General features: G+C 41.6%; 1 protein-coding gene across 1 annotated transcript in view; it reads left to right on the top strand.

Annotated features, from left to right (window-relative positions):
* The window catches only part of LOC124796318 (mucin-12-like), a 304314-nt gene that overhangs the window by 43561 nt on the left and 242742 nt on the right, over positions 1–18011 (top strand). Inside the window, exon 4 of the mRNA XM_047260448.1 lies at positions 15335–15466. Coding sequence (XP_047116404.1) covers positions 15335–15466 — 132 coding nt within the window. The remainder of the gene's footprint in view (positions 1–15334; positions 15467–18011) is intronic.

Here is an 18011-nt window from a genome sequence, read left to right as displayed (position 1 = left end):
TTGCTGTGGCTGGGTGACACCAGTTGGGTAGTGTCCCCTTTCAGAGTGGGTAGTACTATGGCGGAAGATTTGCAAGTGAAGTGAGTTAAACTTTCTTAAGCTGGTGAGTACACAGCCTCAGCAGTCTCTTCTGAAGTTATGAGAGAGGCAAAACCCTAAAATATTCCCATTCCTGGCTGCTTCAAGGGAGGAACATAGGGCTGAGAGACAAGGTGAGAAATACACGCTCCAATACTTGCTTTGTTCTAGAATGGATTCTGGAACCTTCATCTTGGCCCTTTAAGGTGATTTGTTGCCTTAGAAGGTCAATGTGATGATATACTGCTGTAATGTCAAGCCATATATTCCTCATCCCATGTGGTGCTACAAATGCATTGGATTTGGACACATCTTTGTGTTGGAGGGCCAGCCCTGTCTGTAAGGATTTTGCTATCCTTTCCACACAAACCCCCCATGTTCCCAGGGCTGTACCATTTTCAAACACAAGGAGAAAATCCTGTAAAACAAAATCCTTGACTGCTTCATATATAAAGATGCCAAGAAGAAATACAAATGTACACAGCCTTTGTGTATGAGAATGACATATGCTTCTGCTACAATGTCATCCTCTTTAGTGACTGTGCCATTGCCCTCCTTGTCTTCTATGTCTGGCCCGCAGGCCACACAACTACACGTGCTTGCCAGGTGGTTGAGGGTCCTACTGCTTCCCTCACACCCCCTTTGGGTTCATCGACTCCCTATTGGTGGGGACATCAGTCCCTAACCCCCAACTGGAGAAGCAAAGCCCTCCTCTGGCACCCCTTACAAGAAAGGCCTCCTTCGGGACACTCCTTTCCCAGGACTCTGCTGACCTGGAACAGGATGCCAGCTGGTAGCTGAAGGAGCCACAGGTTGCAGGTAGTAGGATTTCCCATTCCTCCACTGTCCCAGAATCTGAGGTAAACAAGTCCTCACAGAAGTCTAAATCATCTAAGAGCAAGTAATAATCCTCTAAAAAGCAGGAGATTTTGATGATCCTCGTTCCGTCAGAACCCACTTTTTCTGCCTCTGGGTCTGATGCAGCATTCCTGGTGGCCCCAGATCTCCCCAAGTACTCTGATTCGAAACAAATGTGTATTAATTGTATATCTTCACAACAGAGGCAGCAGGTGGCATGGAGATGTGAGACATGATCTGCCTCTTCAGTCCCTTCATGGCCCCACAGAATATTGATAGCATGATCCTCCAGTGGAACTGTAGCATTTTTTTTCCCGCCACATGACTGAGCTACATCATCTTTAGTGTACTTCTCCCATTTTTTCACATTGCCCTCCAGAAAACTTGATTCCCAGCAATGTGGACCCCTACCATCCATGGCTATTTTAAAAATCCCACTGACTGTGAAAGAGCATAGGGTGGTAATTGCAGTTACATTGTGGACTCTGTCTACTGTAGAAACACAGCACTCAACATGACTTTGGGGGCTGTGGATGTTCGTGCAAAGGCACCTCTGAAATTTACCATCTGTAATGTGTATCTCCCTCCCAACAATGAAGTGTCTCAGAACACGTTATCTGCATTGTTTTCTCAGATCCCCTACACTTCCTAATACTGGGTGACTTAAATGCCCATAACCCTTTGTAGGGTGGACACTGGTCATGATAAAGCTGTCGAAAACTTGCTCTCAGAGCTCTATTCTTGCCTTTTAAATACTGGTGTTCCCACCCACTTCAGTGTGTCATATGGGTTTTATTCAGCCAACAACCTTTCCATTTGCATCTCGGGTCTTCCCCATTCCATCCATTGGAGAGTCCATGATGACCTGTGTGACAGTGATCATATGTTTACCATTTTGACCCTTTCTCGGCGACACTCGCTTGGACATCCATCCTTCACAGGTTTGGGCGAAGATTCAATCCCTCTAAGCACACCATTACCTTGTAGTTGTACCTGTTATCTCTGTGAATGGTTACTGAACATCTTGCTTTTCATTATGCTTGTGCCTCTGCATCTGAGTATTATCAGGCTGCATTTCGTGTCCTCGAAAAGTGAGTAGAGCAATTTGCTTTACCATTTACTACACTTCTGTTCAGGGAGTGGCCTAGCCCTTTGCCCTGACTTGTCTCTAAGGCCAGACCACATCCACAGCCAAATGCTCATTTACCAGTGGACTGCCGACATCACATTCTTGCCATTTCAACTATATCTGGAACAAAGGTAAGATCAGTCTCATTGGCGAGAAAGTGGGATCATCCCAGTACTGAAACCAGGTAAATACTCCCTTGAGGTGGACAGCTGGCTACCAATTACGTTCACTAATGTTCTGTGCAAGTTGCTGGGATATGTGGTGAGGAGCCCACAGCTGTGTAGGTACCTTGAGTCTTGAGTTTTTTGGCTCCATCCCTGGACGAATTTCAAGAAAGCTGTTCTGCTGCTGACAATTTGGTCTGTCTTGAGTCTGCTATTTGGTCAGCTTCCGCCCTGTGTCAGTATCTTGTTGCTGTCTTCTTTGACTTGCATAGGGCTTATAACACCACATGGCATCACCACGTCCTTGCTGCCCTCAATGAGTTAGGTCTCTGGGGCCAGCTTCCAATTTTTGTCCAGAACTTCTTTCTTGTCTCACTGTACTTTCTAGGTTCAGGTTGGTGCTTCCCACGGTAACCCCATATACAAGAGACTGCGATCCCACAGGGCTCTGTATTGATTGTACCCCTTTTTCTAGCGTCTGTCGATGGTCTGGTTGGAGCTGTGGGCTCTACAGTGTCACTCTTCTTGTATGCTGAAAACTTGCTTCTCAACTGTGAGTGTTGCTGAATGCTGACTGTAAGGTGCCATACGAAAGGGCAGTCTTAGGCTCTCTCCACCACCAAGATGTTTTGTGCACTGCTGTCCCTGTTGTACCATCCATCCCCAACCAGAACTCTAACTGGAGGACCAAATGCTCAGTGTGATAGGGTCTTATCGTGTCCTGGGATTTGTCTTCGATGCCTAGTTGCCATGGCTTCCCCATCTTTGCTAACTTGAGCAAACATATTGGTTGCATCTTAATACTATTCACTGTCTCAGTAACAGCAGTTGGAGTACAGACCACTCTACACTTTTTGTCTCTACGAGGCTCTGATCTTGTCATATCTTGTCAGTGGGAGCCTAGCTCATGACTCAGCATCGCCTTCATCATTGCATACTCTGGACATGATACGTGACTGTGGGATCCTACTTGCGACAGGTGCCTTTCGTACCGCGCGCGCCCACACACACACACACACACACACACACACACTGCTCCCCTGGGCATCCTGTTTCCTGGTAGGAGATCTACCTCCTGCAGCAGAGGCCAAGGTCGGAAGTCACAATTGCAGATTGCATACAGAGTCTCTGCTCTGAAATCCATCTTTCCAACTATCGCCTCTTGTCCAGGAGAAAACACTTGTGCCCCCATGGTGTGTACTCCATCCTTGGATCTCCCTTGACCTCTCATTTGGTCTGAAAGACTTAGTAGACCCTCTGGTTTTTCACTGCCTGCTGTTCCTGGAAGTCTGTGGCACATTTTCAGGCTCAGATGTGTTATACATACAACCTCTGACAAAGTTAAGTAAACGAAGTCAGAGCGGTTGATAAGGCAACACTGGCAACCCACAACACTGCACCTGCGTAGCAGCCAGTGTTGACAACCTGCCCCCACCATATTTAGGTGAGCATTGTGTGTTCCATGTTAGACCTGTTGGACGAAGTGCTTATTTAGTGTGTTGGTTCTGAACTGAGGACAGGACAATGAATGATCAAAGGATCAATTTAAAGTTTTGTTTTAGGCTTGGCTAGACACCGAAAGAAACACGTGCAATGCTGGTACATGTTTATGTGGATCATGCACTGCCCATGAAGTGTGTGTACGAGTGGTTCACTCATTTTTGAGGAGGTGGGGAAAGTGATTCTGGCAATTGCCGTAGTGGATGACCGGCGACTGCCATCAGTGACGAAAGTGTGGACATTAATCACAAACGACCGTCGATTAACTGTGCGAGTGCTAGCGGATAAACTGCAGATGAACTGTTAATCTGTGCGACAAATCCTTACCCATTAGTTAGGGAAGAGGAAAACTTGTTGTCTTGAGCCACATCACTTGACTGATGATCAGAAGCAGCCATGTTTAGAGGCTTCACAGAATGTTGTCAAAATGGTCAATGCTACACCCTCTTTCTTGAACCATATTGTCACTGAAGATGAAACCTGGTGTCTTTGATACAACTTTGAAACGAAATGGCAAAGCATGGAATGGCGTTCTCACCTCATCAGAAAAAGGTCAGAGCTGAAAAATCACGCATCAAAACAATGCTCATCACCTTTTTTGATAGTCAAGGCATTATCCACAAGGAATTTCTACCTGAGGGAACGACGACGAACGCTGCACAGGCGTTAAAATTTTGACCTGTTTTGTGCAGCGTCTATGCAGGGTACGACCCCAGTAAACACAACAAGATTGCTGGTTTTTAGTTCATGATGACGCTTGCCCACACACAGCCAATATCGTCAAACAGTTCGTGGCAAAAAAAGGGGGTGGTGCAACTTGAACATCCACCATACTCGCAGGATCTCAATCCTTCAAACTTCTTCCTATTCCCTCGAATAAAACTTGCTTTGAAAGGGAAGAGATTTGACAATATTCCTAACATCCCACAAAACATGATGCAACTCTTGAACACCATCCCGAAGGAAGACTTCATGCAAAATTTCCAGGATATGTATCGCAGAGCTCAATGGTGCATAGTTATGGGAGGTGACTATTTCTAAGGACAGTAAGGTAATTGTAGTTCATAGTTCATCTACATTAATTTTGCAAGACTATTCACCAAACTTTGTCAGAGGTTGTACTTGGCTCTATGGTTGTTGGATGAACCAGTTTTCATATACCAAGCAAGATGCAGTGAACTATGCTCCCTGCTGAACGGATGTATTGTATTCACTGCAGAATTCGTTGTCATTGCCCGAGACTTCATCCACCTTAGTTCTTACACTGGTGAGTCATTCTTAATTGACAGTGACTCCTTGAGTGGTCTCCTTGTTGGCAGTGGTATTCTCAACACCCATTGGTTGTGACTGTCCAGGATCTCCTGTATGACCTCCACCACTCTGGAGAATTGATCGTTTTTGTATGTGTCCCTGGTTCACGTTGGGATCCCAGGGAATGAACATGCTGACCAATTGGCCAAGTTGACTTCCAGGACGCTGACTTTGGAGTTGGTTGTACCAGAACTAGACCTCTGGTCAACTTTGTGCCGACAATTGTTGGAAGCTCGGAGTGCAGATTGGTGTGTCCTGGTTTCTCCGAATAAACTGCGAACCATAAAAAAGACCATCACCATGTGGCAATCTTCTCTTTTGCTTCTTGCAGGGAATCTATTGTCCTCTCTCGGCTTCACATTGGCCACACTTAGCTGACTCACGATCGCATGCTCAGACTTGAGGATCCACCCACTGTCAGTGTGGTGCCTGTCTCACAGTGACCCACATCTTACTGGAGTGCACTGATTTAAAGAAACTTTGAACTTACTGACATGCTACCTCTGCTACTAGGAGACAACACCAAAGTAGCTGATTTGATTTTACATTTTATCCGTGGAAGTGGTTTTTACTCCTGTCTGTGATGTAGGGTACATTAGCCTCATTGGCCATTTGAGGGATTTGAAGAGCTGTCTCGTCGACTGCTGTGACCCAAGTGGCCTATGACTACCCTTGCTTGGTGGTCCAGAATGGCTCCTGCCCTTTGCATCTTTGTAAATCATCTTATTCTTTAACATCTGTAGCTGGTTGACAGAATCGTCATCATTCTTCTCTTCCCTAGGATTTTTGTATCTTGTCCATGTAACTAGTTTCTTGTGGTCATGGAGGGTGTGGAAGGAATGGTCGGATGCAGGGGGTGTCTTTCTGGGTGCATAATATGCCCCGGAGGTTCCAGCTGCTCTCTGGTTGGGGCAACAATCCCACCTTCACCCTTTTACCCCTCACTCACTTCTGCTAGCTTCCATCTTTTGGCTTTCCTGATTCTCAGATACGGTTGAGTCCATTGGGATATTTCTTGTGTGTCCTTCCTCTATGGACAGACAAAAAGATTAAGGGGGGCAGATGACCTCATAGTTTTGTCTCATCGGGAGGATGATGGTTCAAATCTGTGTCCAAATTTATGTTTTCCGTGTTTTCTCCAAGTTTCTCAAGGCAATTGCTGGGAAATTTCCTTTGAAAAGGGCATGGCCGATTTCCTAGCCCATCATTTCGTAATCCATACATGCGCTCCGTCTCTAATATCCTTGCTTTTGACTGGATATTATGCTCTAATCTTCCTTCCTTCCTTATTTTATGAATAGCTGTACTGAAGTATTTTGGTGAATCTTCAGCATCAGGTCATATGGAATTTGCATTTACATTAGTAGAGTTAGAATCGTGTATCATGGCCACATGTTGACCAATGTGTCAGGCATTATTTAAGCCCCTGTAAGGTACAAGAATGACAGGAGCATGTGTCAAAATTACCTCCCATGACATCTGGTACCATGCTGATCTTCAGTTTCTCCATTTCACAGGATTGGAATCAACCGTATGAGGAAGTTTCACAAGGTGACAAACCGAAACAAACAGAGTTGTGTGCACTGCCCTACTTGCTATGCTGTCACTAAGGCTTGCTGAAACATCAGAATTTCGCAGGTTTCCTGTTGAAAACGTAATTTGGAAACATGGAGCACCTCTTGTGTGATCTCTGATTGTGAAGAATTGTTTGTCAGGATTGATGTCAGAAGTAGTTTCACAATGCAGCGCTGTCCACAGAATGACAGTTACATATCACTTTATATCACTTTCAAACAAATTGCCTCATGGTATGTTTTAATTAGACATTGTCAGATATGCTCTTTACATATGTTAGTGTTGAATGGAGAAACCTGAATATTATGCTGCATCTTGTGATATTATTATACAATGCAGCAACCATTCTGTCAAAAGCGAGACACAACATGTTTTACACCATTTTTCTTCACCCATGCTTGAGAGCATGAAACAACAATGAATACTTTAATGTAATAATCCTGAGCATCGTCGTATGAAATGGAAATAAATGGCTATCACCAAATTGAAGAAGCAAGACAGCTAGCATGGATATGACCAGAATCAGGATGTGAATATTACTCAGGGCATATAATCCCCTGGACAACCAAGAAAAATCAGGGAATTTTTTCATCCAGGAAAAACCCGGGAAAACAGCGGGAATTTTTCATTGTGTTAGTTCTCAATTAAATTTTTGTAATTTTGGCTGGGAGGTACTGATACTCTTAACAAAGAATTTTACTTCAGTCTGCTACAGCAGTACAGTACAGCAGCAGTAAAACGTAAGCCAGAGAATAACACCAAAATAAAACTTTAGTTGCAAAGAAAATGTTCCATTTAGAGCAACAAAATACAGTGCACAGAAAAGTATCTGCTAACATCAAAATGTTTCAAAAGGCCTTAGGACAAAGACTATGCAATGGTTTGTAACAAGAAACTGCTTTTGATGAGCCTGACATTGCAATTGTTTACATTTACAGCAGGTCATGGTAAAATACTGCTAATGATGGTTTGAGAAGCATTACTTTCAAAGTAAATGCCCTTGTATGCAACATGAATTATGTTATGTGTGAGAATGTGTAATGAATTTCATGAATTCTCATTCAAAACTTGGCACTTTGAAGACTACCGACTTAGAAAAATTTCGTACCCAGAGGACCAGCCATTTATGCCATCACTTACAATTTTATTGGCGTATGTGTGTTTGGTACATCTGAAAGTATAGCACATGCTAAAAACAACCAAGGTTCAAGGTCAGTTTTTCATATTTATTTTAGTTCTTTTGTAGATTACAAATTATGCAATAATGATGGCAAAAAGTATATGCTTTAAAAAAAAGTGTGAGATGAGTTCATAGCAATTTCACATTAATTGGCTTTCCTATGCAAAGGCCAAAGTGCTCTACAGAACATGCATTCTGCCAGGTAACCCAAGAAATGTTTGGTGCGCCATACTGAAGTTTATAATCCTACTTGTCAGAAACATTCCGCTGCTGAAATTTAAGCTGTGTACTTGGGTTTCTGCATAACCACATCCTCGGGAAGTACAGGAAAATACTTTAACTGTAATCTTATTGTTGGCTGACTGCATCACTTGTCCTATGCTTTGAGGATCTGCTGTCACTGGTTAGCAAGATCGTGTAACATTTGCTATGGTTGGCTGACAAAAGTTATCGCAATCTCAGTTTCAGTGTTTCTGATGCCACCGTGCTGTATTTGGTGGAATTAGTATATTAGTATCTATACTTTTGTAATACAAAATGTGCAGTGTACACGTTGGTGCAGTGCATCAAAGAGCTTTCCAAAATGCCGCCACCCCCCTCCCCCCCAAAAGTGCTGGAAAATTCTATGCTGGTGTATAAAGCATTTACCATTCGAAGGATTGATAATTGTTAGAGCTCGGAGGGGAAGTATATTGTCACCACTGGGGAAAAAAAAAAAATGTACTTTCATCTAAGATATAGTGTATTTTCACCCAGGAAAAAGTGTATTTTCAACCAGGAAATCTGGGCATAATAGAGGAATTTTTTTCCTTGTGCACTTGTACACCATGTTATAATGTCAATCACCGACCTGTAAGATAGTATGAATTTCTACACGTATTGAGGAGGTCAGTCTTGTAACACAGCTGGAGTTATCGATGTAAAGTACAAAATTATGAACAAGTGTATGTACATCTATGTCCAGTGAGTGCACTGGCCACTACTAAAACAGTATCTCTGGCTGACTGTCCGTGAGATACCATCTAGTTGGCAGATCGAAGATGATCATGTCATGTAAGATTTGTTATTTCTGTAATGTTTTGGAACTTAACTTACGTATGGAATATTGGAATTTACTTAAACATTTTATGTATGTAAAATGGGTACACTTTGCTGAGGTAGGTAGTTCAGCACATTGTGTACTTTTGCTTATGTGTAATAAACATGCTGTCATTTTGAAATGTTGGTAGTTGTTGCTGTACTTGCTAATATAAGTAGTACTTGATTCTAGATTCTATATGCCAATGTATTAAAAACAGCAAAAGACCCAAGATACAAATTCAGTATATAAGTAATTTCATGTTTTCAGACATTGTCATTGCCTGGTGAGATGGGCAGTGGTGTTTATCCACTCCTTGACCTTTGCTGCTCTTGTTGTGCAACACATTGAGCAAGGTGACACAGTGATTAACACATTTGGGAGGAACGGGGCTCAAACCTTGCCTGTCTTCCCTGATTCGGGTGTTTCCTGGTTAGCTTGTATCATATGAGACAAACATTGGGATGGTTCCTTCGACTATAAATTGGTCATTTCCTTCCTTATCCTATCACAGCTTGTGATCTTTCTCATGACCTAATCGCTGATAGTGTTAAACACTAGTCTTTCTTTGTTTCGTCCAGTGAGTTGTGTGTGCTTTCATCACTTTTTAATAATCTGACACATTTGTAGGTTTTAAGTCCATTGGTTTCAAACAACTCGATTGTAGTCTGCTTCAGAGGAGCCTCGTTTTTGACTCGTCTACATATAGCTAGATGCATAAATAAGTGAGAAACTGATCTTATTTACTACCATAACAAGTGCATAACACAATGTAAAAATGATTACTTTTACCACCGCACAAAGAAACTGCGTTCCAAATAATAGGTGTTCACATTATTTTGAAAGTATGTGTACACTGTGAAATACTGATATTTTGATTCCCTACTGGTTTTGTACTGCAGCTCTTGGCTATAACAGTGCAGTTGTGATAAGTTGGTACTAGTTTTGGAATGTATCAACTGTTCGGCATTTGTTGTGGCCTCACTGTCATTGTGGATGTTGGTATGTTTCAGTGTGTGTGTGTGTGTGTGTGTGTGTGTGTGTGTGTGTGTGTGTGTGTGTGTGTGTGTGTGTTGAAATTGAATGAGAGTCAGTCAGTAGTGTTACGAGATGCACAGTCATTTTGAAACAGACAGTTGTTACAGTCCACCCCTTTAACTGAGTGGTCAGTGTGTTTGACTGCCATCCAGCAGGCCTAGTTTTGACTTCCAGCCAGGTTGGATATTTTCTCGACCCCAGGACTGGGTGTTGTGTTATCCTCATCATTATTGACATGCAAGTCACCCAGTGTGCCATTAAATGGAAAGATTTGCAACTCAAGGGCCTAACTTCCCCTGCTGGGGATCCCGATCATAAGTGCCACACAATCATTTAATATTTTCCCGGTGGTCAGATGGAAAAGACAGAAAAACTGTTAGGTACCTTCAAGCCACAGTAAACTGGAAGTCAAGTCATGTATTCCTCTGCAGCGTTTGTAAATCGAAGTACATTCCCTGTAAGGTGTCCCACAAAGTATGGTTACTGCCATCGGTATGAACTCCATGCATAATGTTTCTGTAGCAGGGATGTTGCCAAAGGGGGATGAAATTCATAAATCTCGAGACCATCCTTTTTCAGTCGTTAACTGTCAGTTTGTCATGCTCCTTGCACCTAGTGAACTGTTATTGGTAAATAATAAATGTTGTTGTGGTCTTCAGTCCTGAGGCTGGTTTGATGCAGCTCGCCATGCTACCCTATCCTGTGCAAGCTTCTTCATCTCCCAGTACTTACTGCAACCTACATCCTTCTGAATCTGCTTAGTGTATTCATACCTTGGTCTCCCTCTACGATTTTTACCCTCCACGCTGCCATCCAGTGCTAAAATTGTGATCCCTTGATGCTTTAGAACATGTCTTACTAACCGGTCCCTTCTTTTTGTCAAGTTGTGCCACGAATTCCTCCCAAATTCCATTCAATACTTCATCATTAGTTACGTGATCTACCCATCTGATCTTCAGCATTCTTCTGTAGCACCACATTTCGAAAGCTTCTGTTCTCTTCTTGTCCAAACTATTTATTGTCCATGTTTTACTTCCATACAAGGCTTTACTCCATACAAATACTTTTAGAAACGGCTTCCTGACACTTAAATCTATACTCGATGTTAACAAATTTCTCTTCTTCAGAAACGCTTTCCTTGCCATTGCCAGTCTACATTTTATATCTTCTCTACTTCGACCTTCATCAGTTATTTTGCTCTCCAAATAGCAAAACTCCTTTACTACTTTAAGTGTCTCATTTCCTAATCTAATTCCCTCAGCATCACCCGATTTAATTCAACCACATTCCATTATCCTCGTTTTGCTTTTGTTGTAGTTCATCTTATATCCTCCTTTCAAGACACTGTCCATTCCATTCAACTGCTCTTCCAGGTCCTTTGCTGTCTCTGACAGAATTACAATGTCATCGGCGAACCTCACAGTTTTTATTTCTTCTCCATGGATTTTAATACCTACTCCGAATTTTTCTTTTGTTTCCTTCATTGCTTGCTCAATATACAGATTGAATAACATCGGGGAGAGGCTACGACCCTGTCTCACTCCTTTCCCAACCACTGCTTCCCTTTCATGCCCCTCGACTCTTATAACTGCCATCTGGTTTCTGTACAAATTGTAAATAGCCTTTCGCTCCCAGTATTTTACCCCTGCCACCTTTAGAATGTGAAAGAGAGTATTCCAGTCAGCATTGTCAAAAGCTTTCTCTAAGTCTACAAATGCCAGAAACGTAGGTTTGCCTTTCCTTCATCTTTCTTCTAAGATAAGCTGTAGCCTCAGTATTGCCTCATGTGTTCCAACATTTCTACGGAATCCAAACTGATCTTCCTGGAGGTCGGCTTCCACTAGTTTTTCCATTTGTCTGTAAAGATTTCGCGGTAGTATTTTGCAGCCGTGGTTTATCAAACTGATAGTTCGGTAATTTTCACATCTGTCAACACCTGCTTTCTTTGGGATTGGAATTATTATATTCCTCTTGAAGTATGAGGGTATTTCGCCTGTCTCATACATCTTGCTCACCAGATGGTAGAGTTTTGTCAGGACTGGCTCTCCCAAGGCCGTCAGTAGTTCTAATGGAGTGTTGTCTACTCCCGGGGCGTTGTTTTGACTCAGGTCTTTCAATGCTCTGTCAAACTCTTCACGCAGTATCTTATCTCCCATTTCATCTGCATCTACATTCTCTTCCATTTCCATAATATTGTCCTCAAGTACATCACCCTTATATAGACCCTCTATACACTCCTTCCACCTTTCTGCTTTCCCTTCTTTGCTTAGAACTGGGTTTACATCTGAGCTCTTGATATTCATACAAGTGGTTCTCTATTTTCCAAAGGTCTCTTTAATTTTCCTGTAGGCAGTATGTATCCTACCCCTAGTGAGCTAAGCCTCTACATCCTTACATTTGTCCTCTAGCCATCCCTGCTTAGCCATTTTGCACTTCCTGTCGATCTCATTTTTGAGACGTTTGTATTCCTTTTTGCCTGCTTCATTTACTGCATTTTTATGTTTTCTCCTTTCATCAATTAAATTCAATATTTCTTCTGTTACCCAAGGATTTCTACTAGCCCTCGTATTTTTACCTACTTGGTCCTCTGCTGCCTTCACTACTTCATCCCTCAGAGCTACCCATTCTTCTTCTACTGTACGTCTTTCCCCCATTCTTGTCAATTGTTCCCTTATGCTCTCCCTGAAACTCTGTACAACCTGAGGTTTAGTCAGTTTATGCAGGTCCCATTTCTTTAAATTCCCATCTTATTGCAGTTTCTTCAGTTTTAATCTACAGTTCATAACCAACAGATTGTGGTCAGAGTCCACATCTGCCTCTGGAAATGTCTTACAATTTAAAACCTGGTTCCTAAATCTCTGTCTTACCATTATATAATCTATCTGAAACTTCCTGCCAGATTAAAACTGTGTGCTGGACCGAGACTCGAACTCGGACCTTTGCCTTTCGCGGGCAACCGCTCTACTGACCGAGCTACCCAAGCATGACTCACGCCCCTTCCTCACAGCTTTAATTCTGCCAGTACCTCGTCTCCTACCTTCCAAACTTCACAGAAGCTCTCCTGGTTCGCAGGAGACTCGAACTCGGGACCTTTGCCTTTCGCATCCAAGTGCTCTACCGACTCAGCTACCCAAGCACGACTCACGCCCAGTCCTCACAGCTTTAATTCCACCAGTACCTTGTCTCCTACCTTCCAAACTTCACAGAAGCTCTCCTGGTTTGCAGCAGAGCTTCTGTGAAGTTTGGAAGGTAGGAGACGGGGTACTGGTGGAATTAAAGCTATGAGGACGGGGCGTGAGTCGTGCTTGGGTAGCTCAGTAGGTAGAGCGCTTGCCTGCGAAAGGCAAAGGTCCCAAGTTCGAGTCTCGGTCCAGCACACAGTTTTAATCTGCCAGGAAGTTTCATATCAGCGCACACTCCGCTGTAGAGTGAAAATTTCATTCTAGAAACATCCCCCAGGTTGTGGCCAAGTCATGTCTCCGCAATATCCTTTCTTCCAGGAGTGCTAGTTCTGCATCTTTCGCAGGAGAGCTTCTGTGAAGTTTGGAAGGTAGAGACGAGGTACTGGCGGAATTAAAGCTGTGAGGATGGGGCGTGAGTCATGCTTGGGTAGCTCAGTCGGTAGAGCACTTTCCCCGCGAAAGGCAAAGGTCCCGAGTTCGAGTCTCGGTCCGGCACACAGTTTTAATCTGCCAGGAAGTTTCATATCAGCGCACACTCTGCTGTAGAGTGAAAATTTCATTCTATATAATCTATCTGATACCTTCTAGTATCTCCAGGATTCTTCCATGCATACAACCTTCTTTCATGATTCTTGAACCAAGTGTTAGCTATGATTAAGTTATGCTCTGTGCAAAACTCTACCAGGCGGCTTCCTCTATCATTTCTTAGCCCCAATCCATATTCACCTACTATGTTTCCTTCTCTCCTTTTCCCTACTCTCGAATTCCAGTCACCCATGACTATTAAATTTTTGTCTCCCTTCACTACCTGAATAATTTCTTTTATCTCATAATGCATTTCATCAATTTCTTCATCATCTGCAGAGCTAGTTGGCATATAAACTTGTACTACTGTAGTTGGCGTGGGCTTCGTGTCTATCTTGGCCACAATAGTGCGTTCACTATGCTGTTTGTAGTAGCTTACTCCCACTCCTTTTTTTTAAATTCATTATTAAACCTACTCCTGCATTACCCCTATTTGATTTTGTATTTATAACCCTGTATTCACCTGACCAAAAGGCTTGTTCCTCTTGCCACCGAACTTCGCTAATTCCCACTATATCTAACTTTAACCTATCCATTTCCCTTTTTAAATTTTCTAACCTACCTGCCCGATTAAGGGATCTGACATCCCATGCTCTGATCCGTAGAACGCCAGTTTTCTTTTTCCTGATAATAAATAACTATCACATGCAATTAAATAATTAAGCTTATGTCCACAGTATTTGTCGCGGTGACAGTAAAGAAATGTAGCTGTGTTGGGCACTGTTGCATTTCGTGATATGTTGCTCAGAAAGACTGCTTATGTTGGCAGCATGCATATGGTCAGGAAAATGACTTGCAGCTTCGAAACTGTTATGGAAAAGAGAAAACCCCCTCACATAGTTTAATTCCATTAGTACAATCAAATATTGTGACAGACGTGTACTACAAATAGGAGTGAACATTAATACTCAGTTAAATTAGGAACAGTAATGTTGCTGATGTGAAATTTAAAGGAAGTATTAGGGAGGGAAGGAGGAAGGGATATCAACGTAACATAGTGTACAATTATATAGAAACATATGTTTTGGTGTATGATCATGTGTTTGGAAGTAAATATGGGGAAGTTGGTGTCAGTGGAACAAGTTGTTGCATTGCAGAAATGAAGCTGTTAGGCTGGGTTGTGAGACTTGATTTGATTGCTCATTTGTTAAGAGCATTCCCCACAAAAAGCAGGAATCCGAATTTGAGTCCCAGTCTGGCATATAGTTTTTATCTGTCAGGCAGTTTGAAAACAGTGCGTAGGTGTACTACTGGTATATGTGTGTGGATCTTTTGGTGTAATTGCGTGTGAGGGTGAGGGAGGTTGAGAGAGTTCATGTCTGCAGAGGCACATGGATATTCTGGTGTGCTGGAATTTTCATTTAACATTTTGATCACTCATTACAGATTTTTATCTATATAAGTTACTGTTATATAATGAGTTGTCATCTGTTGTCAAGATCATCTATTGTGTCTGTTACATTTTTTATTTGTTGTTTATTCTGTATAAATTGACATATGTAATGTTAGAAATAATATAATATAAAATATGTGTGTTATGTAGAACCGTGTAGAGTTTATTTGTGTAATAAATTGCAGGGTTGGTAAAGTATGACATGGGAAATGATTGCTTTTCATTTACTGCAGAACAGTCATTTAATTTTCGTATTATTTCAGGAATATGGAAGAGAGAATCCCTTCAATACTGACATGGACTTTCAGTTCCTACCTTTACGAACAAAGGTTGAAATATTGCATGCTTTGTGTGATTTCCGATTGGATGCTGATGATGTCCAGGATGTACTGAAGGTATGAATCTGGTGGTTTTAAAATTGATTTTATCCCTAAGAAGTAATTTATCTATATGCTTCCAAAATTTCAACAATTAATTTCTGAATTTACTCTTAGGTTTGTTAGATTACAGCTCCACCCTCTTATAAGTATTATCAGGTGGTGCCAATTGAAGACTATACATGAAATGTTCGCATTGTGTTGTTCACTATGGGTGTTCTTAAACACAAGCACAAGTTTGTTTTAAATGCATGTCTCGTAAAAGTTTTTGTTTTCCACTCAAGCTAATTTTCGAACAGTTTTGAAGGGTCATAAATACAGTAATATCACGTAATTAAATTTGTCTTTTTTATGAAGTCTTCCGTCGCTTCTTGATAGAACGTTTCCATATTGAGGGTAGAATAACACATAGACGGTTTTTTGTTCCACTGGTTTTTATTTGTATGAACTACGTTTTCAGCTTATTAGGCCATCTTCAGGTAACTACTGGCTGTTGTTATGCCAGTAGTTATCTGAAGATGGCCTAATAAGTGTTATTCGACCCTCAATAAATTTGTCTTTATTTTCTTATATCATCAGGACAAACATTGCTGTAGTTGTAAAATGAGCTTTGGCTGTGTTTAAGAATGCAGATAAAGAGAATATATTTTGTGACTGATTCTGATGCAACTCTCTTCTCAAATATTTATGAACAGGATATCATTATTCACATACCAGAACTAAAAGTTTGCACGCAAGCATAAACAGCAGCTTTATTTATGCTTGGGTGCATATTTTCATTTGTGAAATGTTTTACTCAAAAAAATGATCCATAGCGAGAACTCACTTTGTCACAGGACTATACCAACAGCTATGTTAAAGTTCAAACTGGTGCACATTCTTACCTGGCAGTGCAAGCATGGAAAGTGATCAGATGTGATATTCAGCAGCAGTTTCTGCAGAATAATGCGAAGAAATATCAATTTTTGAAAAAAATTGTACAGCTTTTGTAACGCAGGACTGGACTGCAATGCTAGTAAAGAAAAACATAGGGAAAAAACTCAAATTCTATGCTTATGATCATGATGTGTACTATTAAAACAGTAAAAAGTAGGAATTCCATCATGGTATAGATAAAAACTGGGGCTGCTAACAGGGTGAAGAAAAAATTCCGCCTTAAGCAATCGACATGCAATTACTCACCCCAGTTCGAGACAAAAGTGTATCTAGCAAAACATAGTGCTACCAGTAGGTTTAATAGAAATGGAATTTAAAAAATAAGGTTCTGGCAGTGCTGTAACTGCATGCAGGTAGCATGAACTGTGCACTGTGCTGGAGCTGTCCCAATAGCTCAGTGAGATAAGGCAGTACCGTGATAACTATATGCAGGCTCGACACTCTTAGAGTTACGTTCAGACGAAACATTTAATTTTTTAAAATTTTTTTTTGTTTTTATTTTTCCTCCCTTCCAATTAAATTATCAGATTGTATCCATTTTACACTTCCACAATGCGTTATCTTGTGTATATCTTTCTGTTACTATTACTTTATATAAGCATTAAGACATAAAATGAACTTCTTACAGATATAAACAACCATTTTGTTTTGTCCATGACACAAATAAAGCCAGTAGAAAATTATTGTGGCTACAGTAACATCATCTGTATCCAATGACGTACAGAATGCGTAACAGGTAGGCTACACAAGATTGCACACTATGCTACTCGCAGTTAATTCCATTTTATACGTTTGATGTCCAGGCTTATCTTCTCAGAGTCAGTGCGTACACATATGAGCAACACTCAGTTTAGAGATGATGTTCAAAGCGACCATCTTGCATTTGCAAGCTGCACACACGCAAGGTATTTGCTCATGTACATCCTTGGGTGAAATACTATAAACTTTTTTCTATAAGTGTCCCCACAGATAAAAACCTATTGGATTAAGATCCAGAACGTTGGACCTCCATGACCAATCCATTTTCCTGGAAATGCTTGTGGTAATGCACCATCATGCCACAACCATGGGTGACATGTGGGTTGTGTTCAGACAAATAATGTGTGTTGTGGAGGTTGAAAATACCTTCCCGAGTGAATCTGGATTCATCATTACATATCACATTATCTATAAAATGGTCATTATCCTCCGCTTGGTGCAAAAGCCATTCACAAAACTATACTTGTCAAATGTAGTCATTTGTCCCCAGGTGTGGAGTTTGCAGTTCTTGATTGTGCGACACTTCAGCAACCAATCTTTGAGGTGTCTGCAACTGTCTTGCAATATCAAGGGCATTTTGCTGAGGTGATTGGTTAACTGGTTTCAAGAATCACATCCTTTAGTGGAGTACGCCTAGTCCTTGGACAATCTCAGTCCATTACTTGTGGATGAAGATTACTGGTTTCCCAAAGGCATAGCTCCAGGCGACAAAAAACATTCTTATTGCGATGGTGCCTTTGAGGGTACCCTGCAGCATATGCACGAGCAGCAGCAGCATGAGCATCAGCTTGGTTATCTGATGCACCCAGCATCAAAAGAATATCAACATATTCATCATTTGTGTTCTACATGGGGAAGCTGACACACA

The sequence above is a fragment of the Schistocerca piceifrons genome, chromosome 4, assembly GCF_021461385.2.
Source record: "Schistocerca piceifrons isolate TAMUIC-IGC-003096 chromosome 4, iqSchPice1.1, whole genome shotgun sequence".
In the NCBI taxonomy this organism is placed as follows: domain Eukaryota; kingdom Metazoa; phylum Arthropoda; class Insecta; order Orthoptera; family Acrididae; genus Schistocerca; species Schistocerca piceifrons.
Note: the sequence above shows the minus strand (reverse complement) of the source record. Positions and strands in the feature narration are given on the sequence as shown.